We start from the raw sequence: 13,361 nt of genomic DNA, 5'->3' as shown, positions 1-13,361 counted from the left end.
AAGTTGAATACGGATGGCTCCTACCTTAGTAATGGTAGAATTGCTGCTGGTGGAGTTCTTCGGGATGCTGGTGGCGCCTGGCTGGCTGGGTTTACCCATAACTTAGGTATGGGCTCCTCCTTTACTGCGGAGCTCTGGGGGATCTTGTCTGGCATTAAACTCGCCATTCGCATGGGTGTTAAAAGACTTTCGGTGGAGTCTGACAATTTGGAGGCTATCAACAGGATTTCGGATAGACAGGCTGTTTGTCTTAAGAGTCAGAATCTCATTAAAGCCATCTTGAGGCTTCGTCCTGCCTTCGATTCTCTTACCTTCTCCCATATTTATAGGGAGCAAAACCGCGTGGCGGATCGCTTGGCAGCTGCTGGGCATGGGGGGATGTTAGGTGTTTCTACCCTTTCCGTTCCTCCTTCTTTTCTGTTACCTTCTCTTCTTGAGGATAGGATTGGGGTCAGTCTTCCTAGATTGATCCCGGGTTAGGTTTTTGTTTGTTTGTTTTTTTTTCTTCCCTTTTTACCAAAAAAAAAATGTACCGTAGAAATTCATTTTCTTAGAAATTATCTACAACTATGTCAAATATTAATTCGAATTATATCAACTCAGATTTATAAATTACAAGTCTAGGATGTAGACCTGTTCATGGACCCGGGTACCCGTCCAGGACCATCTCCCCTGGATCGAGCTAGGACAAGAAAAATTTATCTTTAAGCCCAGTTCAGTCCAGGCCTGTTAAAGCCCGTCTATATTTTGGGCGGGTTTAGGATTTATAAAAATAGTATGGTCCAGCCCAACCCTGCATGCTTATTAATATTAATTAATAAATTTAAATATTTAAATATTAATATTTATTTTTATGTATAAATTTTATTTTTTATTTATAAAAATTATACATATATATTTAGGTGAGTATATATGGGCTGAGTTTGAGATTTTATTTTTGAACCCGAACCCAATCCGGCTCAAGTCCGTCTAAATTAATAACGGCCTGAGCTAAGCATTTGTAAATAAAAACCTGTTGGACCCGGTCTGAGTCCGGTCCAATCCGATCCTTGAACATATCTTAATAATATTTTTAAGATTAATTTTGATAAGATGTCGGTGGCGGAGATGCGTATGTTGAGATGGATGTGTGGTCACACGAGAAAGGACCGGGTGCGTAATGAAATAATTAGGACAAAAGTAGGGGTTACATCTATTGAGAATAAAATGAGAGAAAACCGACTAAGGTGGTTTGGCCATGTGAGACGTAGAGCGCTTGATGCGCCGGTTAGGAGAACCGAAGAGTGGCAAAGGGATGTAGTGGTGAGGGGTAGGGGAAGACCTAAGCAAACTTGGAGGAGGGTGATCGAGAGTGATATGAGTTTATTGGGAATTGAGGAAAATATGGTAGTGGATAGGACGGAGTGGAGGGAGCGAATCTGTGTCGCTGACACGACTTGATTTTCACGGTTTTATATGATGGTTCATGTTAGCCGACCCCGAATCATTTCGGGACTAAGGCTTTGTTGTTGTTGTTGTTGTATGTTGCAAAAAAAAATAACCTTTAAGTTTGATAGAGTAGAGATTGAGTTAGAGTAATTAAGTGTCAACCCGACTAAGCCCAACCGATTCTGGCCCGGCCCAAAACATGTACAGGTATAGTTGAATTCCTAATTAGGGCTTTTTAGCTGATAAAAAAAAAAAAAAATTAGGGCTTTTTAGTTTTTGAATCCTTGCTATTTTACCTCCTAAAAATCTCAGCTTTCTTCTTCCTTGTTGCAGCCATGGCTAATGAAACAAGCAAGAAAAAGCAGCGACACAGTAAGAATCAAACCCAAGAATCCCAATTCTATCAGAATCTCAACTCATGTTCAAAATCGAAAAACCTTTCCACTGCTATTTCTCTCTACGAAGATGCTATTTCAAACAACATCCGCCTCAACAACAACCACTTCAACGCACTCTTATACCTCTGCTCCTTCTCTCTTTCAAACCCAACTACTAAGCACCTCGCTCTCCAATACGGATTTCGCATATTCGACCACATGGTTTCCAACGCCATCAAACCAAACGAAGCCTCGATTACTTCTATTGCGAGACTAGCTGCGGCGAAAGGGGATGGAGAATACGCTTTCAATTTGGTGAAAAACATGGGGGTTTATAATGAGTTGCCGCGATTGAGGACTTACGATCCGGTTTTGTTTTGTTTTTGTGAGAAATTGGAGGCTGATAAGGCTTATGAAGTGGAGGAACATATGGGGAAAATGGGGGTAAGTTTGGAGGAGCCTGAAATTGCAGCGTTGCTGAAAGTAAGTGTGGGAACAGGGAAAGAGGGGAGGGTTTATGAGTATTTGCAGAAGTTGAGGAAGACGGTGAGGTGTGTGAAAGAGGAGACTGCTAAGGTAATTGAAGATTGGTTCAAGCGATTTGAGATGAATTCGCCGGAATTGGCGACGGATTTGGTGAGGGAAGCGGTTTTGAGAAATGGAGGCGGATGGCATGGAATTGGGTGGATTGGGAAGGGGAAATGGGTAGTGAGGAGAGGGAATGAGGAAGATGTTGGAAAGTGTTGTTGTTGTGGGGAGTATTTGGCTTGTGTTGATATTGAGGATGTGGAGACTGAGAGGTTTGCTGAATCTCTCACTGTTTTGGCTATGGAAAGAGAAGTTAAAGCTAATTTTAGAGAATTTCAGGTAATGATTACTTGAGTTATTTTGTTGAGTAACTTGATTGATTTTGGCATGCTTGCATAGTTATTAAAGGCACGCCTCAGACAAGGCTCCAGCCTTAGCGCCTCTGGAGCCCAAAGGCGGAGCCAGGCTCGCGCCTTGGCTACATTAGGGTAATTTAGGGTATTCTATGGTAATTTTGGATATCAAATTTGTGCGGATTTAACGAAATATAAATAAACTAAAAAGTCGAAACACAGATTTACGTGGTTCACCAACGTTGGTGGAAAATCAGATTACAAATTAGGTTTACATAATAGAGTATTTATAGTACTCAATCTAACCTAATCCGACTTGGAACCCACGATGTGGCTTCCAAGATAAACCGAAAACCGCATCGCCCCCCTGGACCCCGACAGCGAGACCCCGTTGCTTCATGTCGTAGTGTGTTATACTGATTCAAGGCATTACGACAAAACTAGAGGAGTAGGAAAAAATGTTGCAAATGCATCTAGTTCAAGCCTTAGGTCTAAGGCTAAGGCGAAAGATAAGGGTAAAATTGCTCTTATAGATGATGAACCCGACTTTGTAGATGATAAGTACATTGATGAGGAAGGTGACAATGATGATGAGATTGAGTTGAGAACCTTATTCAAGAAGCATATGATGATGGAAGTGATGATGATGATGATTATGGTTCCGATGAAGATTAGGAAGGAAGACTAGGAAGTTAAAGATTAGTTGTTTTCTAGAGTCAAGACTATTAGTGTTTTCTTTAGTTTTAACTCTTAAGTCGGAATTATGAGTTCATGATTATGTCTTAGTAGTTAACTAGAACTTAACTCATGCATTTTATGGTTTTATTATTGGTATTTGACTATTTGTGATTATTTGTAACTAGTATTTTATGAATTTATGATTTTTTTTTTTTTGTGTGTTGCGCCTTGTGCCAAGGCTCCAGGACCCCCCTTTCGCCTTAGTACGCCTTTAATAACTATGCATGCTTGTATTTGCTTAATGAATGCTGATTAGTTTGAATTTGTTGATGAATTGTGTTATTAATTTCAAAGGAAAACAGAAATGGCACTTTTAATGTTGTAAGCTTTATAGAACTTAGATAGGTTATTATCTTAGATGTTGTCTTTTTGATATAATTAGATTACAGACTGTTATCAATTTGAATACAGAGTGCTGGAATTCATTCTGTCCTAGTTGTGTTAGGCAGTTAATATCCACACACAGATGAAGTCTAATTGAATTGAATAATAGCTTAGCTGAGAAGTATGTCTATCAATTGTAATTCCTTTTTAACCAGAAAATGCACCATCATGATGATGAATTAGCCATGGTTTCTTCAATTTTATTGCTTTTATGGCTATTTTCTTTTACTGATAGTTTAGTCCTAATGTTGTTTAGAAGATATATGATGTTGTTTCAATCTGAATGTTAGAGATATTAAAAATTGTTCTTGGAGCATTATTGGAGTCTTCTAGACTTAAGAGTTCTAAAGAGTCTTGAAGAGGTTGTAGAATACTTAGTTTAGAAGTAGAGTGCTTACAACTCCACAACAACAACAACAAAGCCTTAGTTCCAAAATGATTCGGGGTCGGCTAACATTAACCATCATATGAAACCGTGCAATCAAGTCGTGTCAGCGACACAAATTCTCTCCCTCCACTCTGTCATATCCGCTACCATATTCTCCTCAATCCCTAATAAACTCATATCACTCTCGATCACCCTCCTCCAAGTTTGCTTAGGTCTACCCCTACCCCTCACCACTACATCCCTTTGCCACTCGTCAGTTCTCCTAAGGTACCAAGATGGGCTTAAAGTTTTTGGGGAAGTACCAATTTAACCCTAAGGTACAAAGTAACACCATTTTAGCTTCAATGTTTGTGAAATGGTACCAATTTAACCATTGAATAACGGAATGTGACGCCTCAACATATGTGAAACGATACCAATTTAGCCCCGAGTTCTGTTACACAGGGCTAAATTGGTTATCAAGGTTGACAGAATAGAATATGCACAGGAACAAGGTACAGAGTTTCAAACTCCTGAAGAAGGTGGGAAAGCTCCCGTTTCACAAACTTTGACACTAATATAGTGTTATTTTGTACGTTGGGACTAAATTGGCACTTCCATAAAAACCTTGAGTCCATTTTGGTGCCTTTTCTCAATATCTTGAGTCAAGTTTCCGTAATTTAGGAAAATTAAAAACTGATTTCCTAGGATGAAATGTGTTTTTAGAAGTAAATCAATGTTAATCGCATGTGACTCTCATATAATTTCTTTAATGTATTATAAAAAAATGTAAACATATATCCTTATAATTTTAAAAATTTATAGATAATATACCCATATATTTTTATTATTTACATATTTCTCTCACATTTTTGTTTTTGTTTCTTATGTTCTTTACAAATATCGTTTTCCGATTTCCATTTCCGTTTCAGTTTATGTATCTGTTTTTGTTTTCACGTAACATAGTTAAGGGATTTTAACTATGTTACATGGAAAGAGAAAGGGATGCATAAACTGAGATGGAAATGGAAATCCTAAAATGATATTTGTAAAGAACATAAGAAGCAAAAACAAAAACGTGAGAGGAATGTGTAAATAATAAAGATACACAAGGTCTAAAGTACGAGGTGGTGGTAGAGTACTTGGTCTAGAGTTAAAATCGTGACAACTCTATTTTATTGATTGAAGTTTAGCTCCTACGTGCTTCATTGCATGTCACAGGTGTGTTAGAGATAATAAAAACTATTCTCCAAGCCTGCTTAAGTGGTAAATTATATTCATGGTCTCTGAACTATACCGCTACTAACATTATGGTTATAAAATTTTTATTTCTTGACATAAAAATTTTTCAACTTTACATTACTCTAATATTAAACTCCAAATAAAAAAAACTCCACTAAAAATCAAGTTTAGGAGCTAATATATGGTTGTTTGATATATATGTCTTATGGTTCTAAACTGCCTTTGCAAACCCTGGTCCTCCCTTTTTGCATGATTTTTTGTGAAAGTAAATTTTGAATATTTATGTGCAGCACAATTTCATTTAATTGTGGCTTAATACATTAGGAGCCCCCTGAACTTGGCTGAAAAAGCCGATTACCCCCCTGAACTTACAAAGTGTCTCGTTAGCTCCCTGAACTTGCTTAAAGTGACATGATTAGCACTCTAAATTCACGTGGAAGAATGTGATTGGATTTGGACAAATTGAAATTTATATCATTTCAAGCAAGTTCAGGGGCCAATAAGTCACTTTAAACAAATTAAGCTGGCTAATAGATTATGTTAAGAAAGTTCAGAGGGCTAGCGAGATACTTTGTAAGTTTGGGGTGCTAATCAACTTTTTGGATAAGTTCAGAGGTCTCTTGATGTATTAAGTCTTTAATTGTTTAAAAAAGATACTGTTTTAATGTCTTTATGATACTCTCGCTCATTCTCTGCATACCTTCTACTACAGGATTGGCTGGACAAAAATGCCAATTTTGAAGCAATAGTAGATGGAGCAAATATTGGACTTTACCAACAAAATTTTGCAGAAGGCGGATTTAGCATTCCTCAGGTTGTCTATATGTATATATGTTTTCTTTTTGCTGCTCTTTTTGTGGGTAAAATACATTTATGGCCTGATTTGGTTCCTAAACTTCATTTGTTTGACTTAAGAATCCTTGAACTTTACATTAAGTAACATTAAAGTCTAAATCAACAAAAATCCTTGGTAGAGATAAAAAAAAAAAAGTCAATAATATAGTCAAACTTCTCTAAGTCATTAATCGTTTCAGTAATTTTTATTTATTATTTATTTATGGAGTTTTTTGATTTGGACTTTAATATTAAGTAATGCAAGCCTTAATACATATCAATATCTGACACATCCCCACACGCGAATGTCCATTGGGCTTGAAGCGTGCACAACACAGGCCTATATTACCATGTCGTGCAATTAAATCAACAAATGAGGCTGCCAGGAATCGAACCTTGGACCACTTGATCAAACTAGCTCTGATACCATGTCATGGAACCAACTCAACTAAAAGCTCAAGCTGATAGTTAAAGGTCCATTTCATATTAATATCTGACACACCCCACACGCAAATGCTAAATCAACAAATGGGGCTGCCGGGAATTGAATCCTGGACCACTTGGTCAAACTGGCTCTGATACCATGTCATGAGACCTTTAACTATCAGCTCGAGCTTTTAGTTCAATCGGTTCCATGACATGGTATCAGAGCCAGTTTGACCAAGTGGTCTAGGGTTCGATTCCTGGCAGCCCCATTTGTTGATTTAATTGCAGGACATTTAACTATTAGCTCGAGCTTTTAGTTCAATTGGTTCCATGAAAAAGCAAGTTCAAGGGGGTATTAAGTCGTAATGTAAAGTTCAAGGATTTTTATATTAAGAAATGAAATTTAGAGACTATAATATTAGTAGTGCTATAGTTCAACAGTCATGGATGTATTTTACCACTTTTTTTGTGTATTAGTTCTTATTTTCTGAAAATTGGTATAGAACAGCTTGAAGCTGTTGTTAAAGAGCTGTATGATAAGAATGGAAATTGGCCGCTGATTGTCTTGCACAGTAAACGTGTTCAAGCACTCCTAGAAAGTCCTTTCCACAGAAATCTAATTCAGGACTGGATTGAAAAAGATATTCTTTTTACAACTCCCCATGGTTCCAACGATGACTGGTATGAAAATCTAAATAACTCTTCCTTTTCTGATTATCTGTTTCATCTCTGTTTTCTTCCTTGCCTTTTGGGTCAGTTCATGGTTAAAGCTTAAACGATTCACCCTTTTTTTTTTATGAAAAAAAGCATTCTGAGACCCTGAGCTTTTCGATTTTTATTGATTAAGTAACTAATCTTAAATTTAACAGATTGAGCCCAAAATCAATTATAGTTACACATATTAAGCCTATGAAAGTGAGCTTTAAATATAAAACAGAGTAGTATTTGTTTCATTCTGAACTTGGAATTTGCAATTTTATCAGTTTGAAACTAAGAAGCACCAAAAATTCTAGGAGGTTAATGTACGACACTCCAAAATAAATGTCCTCTCTTTTTCTTTTCTTTTTTAACGGGGACATTTTGGGGACACTTATGAGACACGGATTCTAAGTTTATTAAGTAGAATATAGGGATATTTTTTAATAATTTTACAAAAAAGAGGGGTTGATATATACAAAAATAAAATAAACCCTAATGAAAGTAAAGAAATAAAAAGAATATAGCAACCATCTCTTTTTTGGTAGTTTAAAGTATTAAATGTTGGTTTTTGATTAATTAGTGACTTATTATGGATGTTATATATGATTTGTAATGACTAATGAATGTTATTTATGGCGTGTCTCTGCTATACCGGTGTCTCATATTTGAAAAAAAATACTGTTTACCGCACCTGTACGAGTACCAGTGTCGGTGCTTCTTAGGTTTGAAAGCAATTTTTTTTATATGTTCCATATGGCTGTAGAGAACTACGATAACTTTCAAAAAATGCAATTTTAGATGCAGATGAAATAAATAATATTCTTTTAATTGAATTTGATGCTCACAACTATTTTATTTGCAAGTAGGGGTTTAATGTGTGTAATTATAATTGATCAAGGACTCAATGGATCAAATTGAAGAATCAGGGGCTCAATCAACAAAAATCGTAAAGATTAAGGGTTCTGAGACCCCTTAACTTCTCGATTTTAATTGATTAAGTACCTAATCTTTAAATTTAACACATTGAGCTCAGAATCAATTATAACTATAATTACACATGTTAAGCCTCTGAAACTCAGCTTTAAATATAGAACTCGGTTAACAGAGTAGTCTTTGTTTCATCTGAATTTAGAATTGGATTAAACCCTTATTTGGCCCGGTGGTATCCAAAATTGTCATTTGCCCCGTCTGCTTTCATTTGGTAACATTTGCCTCTTGACCTATTCCCATAGGTAACATTTAACCCATTTTGGATGGGAAATCAACCGATTTGTTAAATTTTTTGACACATTACACAATTTTTGGCACGTGACATATACATGTGGCAATTGATTTACTTTTTTTTCCTTATATATTTAATATGTGGATAAATAAGCAAATAAATTTTTTTCTTATTTATCTACATATTAAGTCTATATAGAAAAAAAAATGTTATATTTACATGTCGTGTGTCAAAAATTGTGTCATGTGACAAAAAATTTAGCAAATCGGTTAGTTTTCCGTCCAAAATGGGTTAAATGTCACCTATAGGAATACTCCAGGGGCAAATGTTATCAAATAAAACCACGGGCCAAATAGAGGTTTAATCCTTTGTAATTTTAACAGTTCGAAAGCAATTTTTGTTATATGTTCGATGTGGCTATAGCTATGTTGCACGGAAACGGGAAACGAAACGGATATGGGTACCGGGAAACGTTATTTCTAAGAAAAATTAGCTAGGAAATGGTAATGGAAATGGAAAAGGAAAAGAAACGGAAACAGATAGGAAATGCGGAAACACTAATGAAGACGAGTTTCCGTGCAACGTAGGGCTGTAGAGACTATGAAAACTCTCAAAAAATGCAATTTTAGATGGAGATGAAAAATAGTACTCCTTTAATTGAATTTGATTTTAACAACTAATTTGTTTATAAGTAGGGGTATAATTGATCAAGGGCTCAATGGGTCAAATTGAAAAATCCGGGGCTCAATCAACAAAAATCGAAAAGATTAAGGGTTCAAAGATGCTTTTTTCCTTATTTTTTATTCAGGTACTGGCTATATGCTGCTGTAAAACTGAGATGTTTGCTCGTTACGAATGATGAGATGAGGGATCATATTTTTGAACTATTAGGAAACAACTTCTTTCTCAAGTGGAAAGAAAGACATCAGGTATGTAATTATGCTGTTTCTTTTCAGAATTTAGTCTCATATTAAAAGGTCTAAGGGGTCAATTTTGCCTCTAACGTTAGAGGGACAGTTTAATTTTTGCCCTCATTGTAAGTCAATTTGCTCTATGATAGAAATTCTAATTCAATTTTACTCGTTTCCAAGGAATCCGATTGCTAATTTTTATTAGTGTTTATATAGAAAAGGGTAAACCTGAACTATGTTTTCTATTTTGAGGGGAAAAGTGAGTTAAGTTTCTACAATGGAGGCAAAATTGCTCTGTTTTGTACGATGAGGGTAAAATTGAATTTCTCCAATAACGATATTGAGTTCAGCATCAAGGGTCTGATAGTTGTTTCTTTGTTTTAAGCTTAATACATCAGGAGCTCTTGAATTTGGCCCAAAAAAACTATTTGGCCCCTGAATTTACGAAGTGTATCGTGAGTCTCTTGAACTTGTTTAAGTGACAAGATTAACCCCCTAAGTCTAGGTGGTAGAACGAGATTTGAACAAATTGAAATGTATAAAGTTCAGGGGCCAAATAGAGTTGGACGCGGATCCTTTAGATATTAGATTGGACCATATGTAAAAAGATAAATTGGACCAATCCGTTGACTTTTTTTGATCAAATTGTACCGAATTTAGTCAAAATTTTTATCAACTCAGAATATTTTTCATCGAATATTCAATCAAATCCAGTATCTTCAGGATCCGTCCCTAGCTTTAGGGCCAATAGAGGACTCTAAGCAACTTTAGGGGCTAAAAGGTGACTTTAAACAAATTTGGGTGGCCTATATGTCACTTTAAACAAAGCTAGGGAGCTAACAAAATACTCGGTAAGTTGAGGGGGCAATCAGGTTTTTAAACTAAGTTCAGAGTTTGTTTAAATTCATACAGTTGGTACTGATCTGATCTAGTCGCATAATTACAGGTTCGGTACACGTTTGTGAAAGGCAAACCAAAACTCGAGATGCCACCAATCTTTTCTTTAGTTATCCAGGTATGGTTTTAAGGTTCTGTTCTTTGTCACTTAATTTCAGTTCAATAGCATTCAGTTCAGTAATTTATCATTACTTATTATAATTATTTATTATAGTTATTTATTATTATTATTAGAACCATTATTATTTTTATAAGCTTTTTATTTTAATTATTGCTATTTTTAAAGGATTATATTATTATTTCAATGATAGTAGAATTCAGTTTAGTAGCATTTAGTTCAGTTTACTTAATTTCAGTCAAAAAGAACAGATCGTAAGTGTGGTTAAACATTTGTTTTGTTTTTCGGCATATTTGTGCACTTGCTTCATACTTTTAGAACTGAGAAGAGAACATATGTAGTCATTAAGCAACTATGTTGCACGGAAACTCCTCTTCCATAATATTTTCGTGTTTTGTGTACATTTGAGAAATAGAAACTCTCAGAAATCAGTCCGACACGTTTTTTAGCGCGTCTGTAAATATTGGAAATAGGAAACACATTTCCTACCATTTCGATTATAGGTATCGACATTATGGCCCCTTAACTTTACATACTGTAACATTTAAGTCCAAATCAACAAAACCCCGTTAAATAATTAGCGAAATAGTGACATGAAACGGCATGAATAACTGATTGTATAGTCCAGTTCTGATTATAGGTACGAACATTATGGCCCCTAAACTTCACATACTGTAACATTTAAGTCCCAATCAACAAAAAAACCCGTTAAAAAATTAGCGAAATAGTGACATGAAACAGCATGAATAACTGATTGTATAGTCCAGTTCTGATTATAGGTATCAACATTATGGCCCCTAAACTTTACACACCGTAACATTTAAGTCCAAATCAACAAAAACCCATTAAATAATTAGCGAAATAGTGACATGAAACGGCATGAATAACTGATTGTATAGTCCAGTTCTGGTAAGTGCAATATGTATGCGATTTCAGAGCACGAAATGTATAATTTCGATGCGATTGTATCGACTTCCATTGCAATAAACCAATGACCTTCTCTTCTGCATTTTCAGGAATCAGAGAAGGGATGGCATGTGCCTATATCAGCAGATGGAAACAAGGATTCTGAACAAAGATGGCTCTGCATTTCCCATCCAAGTTCTTCCGAGAAAGACCCGAAAACGGACATGGAAACTGCTAACAATGGTGAAGATAGTAAAATCTTGAGATCCTCCTGCAATGGCAAACATGGCAGTGAAGAAAAAGAAGAAGATTCTTTTCAGGATTCAGAGAAAAAACCTGCAACTCTTACAGGTAAAAGAAAAGAAAGGTCCTCATCTTCTTCTTCTCCCTAATTGATTATTAGATTTTGCTATATTGAAGATGAAGAAAGTTTCCATGGATATTTATGCCTAAATAGAATAGTCCTATATGAGAAAGTTTTGTATTTTTGTCTTGGAAGAGCTTTAGTTTAGAAGATAAATGGAAATTGAAATTAGGACTGTTAATTTCTGATACGAAGATTTACGGATAGAATCTGCTTTATACGATTATCATTTTTGTTGCGTTATTTAGGCTTAGTACATCCGGGTTCCTCTGAACTTCGCCCAAAAACCCGATTGGCCTCCTAAATTTTAAGGGTGTCTTATTAGCCTTCTTGAACTTGCTTAAAATGTCTCTAATATCGTGGGAGAACGAGGAAAGATTGGTACAGGTGTGTATCGCTGTAACCAAGTTCAGGGGGCAAAAATATCATTTTAACCATTTTTGGGGGCTAATATCTTATTTTAAACAAGTTTAGAAAGCCAATAGGTAATTATAAACAAGTTCTATCTATAAATCTAATACGAAGATTTACAGATAGAATCTGCTTTATACGATGAGCATTTTGTTTCATTATATTAAGCTTAATACATGAGGGTCCTCTGAATTAGATCGAAAAAACTGATTGGCCTCGTAAACTTTAAAGGTGTCTTGTTAGCCTCTTTGAACTTGCTTAAAATGTCTCATTTGCCTCCTAATTTCACGTGGCAGAATGAAGAAATATTTGTACAAGTTAAAACGTGTATCTCTTTAAGCAAGTTTTGGAGGCTAATAGATATTGTAACCACTTTTTGGGACTAATTTGTCATTCTAAGCAAGTTTAGATGCCAATTATGTCATTGTAAACAAATTCTATCTATAAATCTAATTTGAAGATTTACGGATAGAATCCCGCTTTATACCATTATCATTTTGTTGCATTATATTACGTAACTTTGCCCAAAAAACCTATTGGCCTCCTAAACTTTAAGGATGTCTTGTTCTCCCTCCCCGAACTTGTTTAAAATTGCTCATTAGCCTCCTAGTTTCACGTGGTAAACGAGGAAAGATTCATACAAGTTGAAATGTGTATCATTTTAAACAAGTTTAAGGGGTTAATAGATCATTATAACCACTTTTGAGGGGCTAATGTATCATTTTAAACAAGTTTAAGAGGTCAATAGGTCATTAAACAAATTTTCTATGTAAATCTAATACAAAGATTTACATATAAAATCTGCTTTATACAATTATTATTTTATTGCATTATATTACACTTAATACATCATAGCCCCTCTGAACTTGGCCAAGAAAACCCGATTTGCCTTCTAACTTTAAGGGTGTTTTGTTAGTCTTTTTGAACTTGCTTAAAATGTCTCATTAGCTTCCTAATTCCACATGGCACGAGGAAAGATTTGTACTAAGCAAGTTCTAATTGATCATTGTAATCACTTTTGGGTTCAGAAGGTTAACGAGACACTCTTGAAGTTTAGGAAATTAAACGATTTTTCTGGCCGAAGGTGGTTTTTTTTTTTTTTTGAAAGAAATGGTTAATTTATACCTCAGAATTTAACGCATTACAAAGAAACAGA

At 35.4% G+C, this 13,361-nt stretch overlaps 1 protein-coding gene across 1 annotated transcript; it reads left to right on the top strand.

Annotated features, from left to right (window-relative positions):
- Positions 1–1,692: 1,692 nt before the first annotated feature.
- LOC136223727 (proteinaceous RNase P 2-like) lies at positions 1,693–12,086 on the top strand. Its single transcript, XM_066011870.1, has 6 exons — positions 1,693–2,672; positions 6,130–6,231; positions 7,186–7,358; positions 9,407–9,527; positions 10,456–10,524; positions 11,541–12,086. The coding sequence occupies exons 1-6, from the start codon at positions 1,764–1,766 to the stop codon at positions 11,820–11,822; spliced, it is 1,656 nt and encodes a 551-aa protein (XP_065867942.1). The 5' UTR covers positions 1,693–1,763; the 3' UTR covers positions 11,823–12,086.
- Positions 12,087–13,361: the final 1,275 nt, after the last annotated feature.

Source organism: Euphorbia lathyris, chromosome 3 (genome assembly GCF_963576675.1).
Source record: "Euphorbia lathyris chromosome 3, ddEupLath1.1, whole genome shotgun sequence".
Taxonomy (NCBI): Eukaryota; Viridiplantae; Streptophyta; class Magnoliopsida; order Malpighiales; family Euphorbiaceae; genus Euphorbia; species Euphorbia lathyris.
The sequence above is the reverse complement of the archived record's forward strand: the minus strand, read 5'-3'. Positions and strand labels throughout refer to the sequence as shown.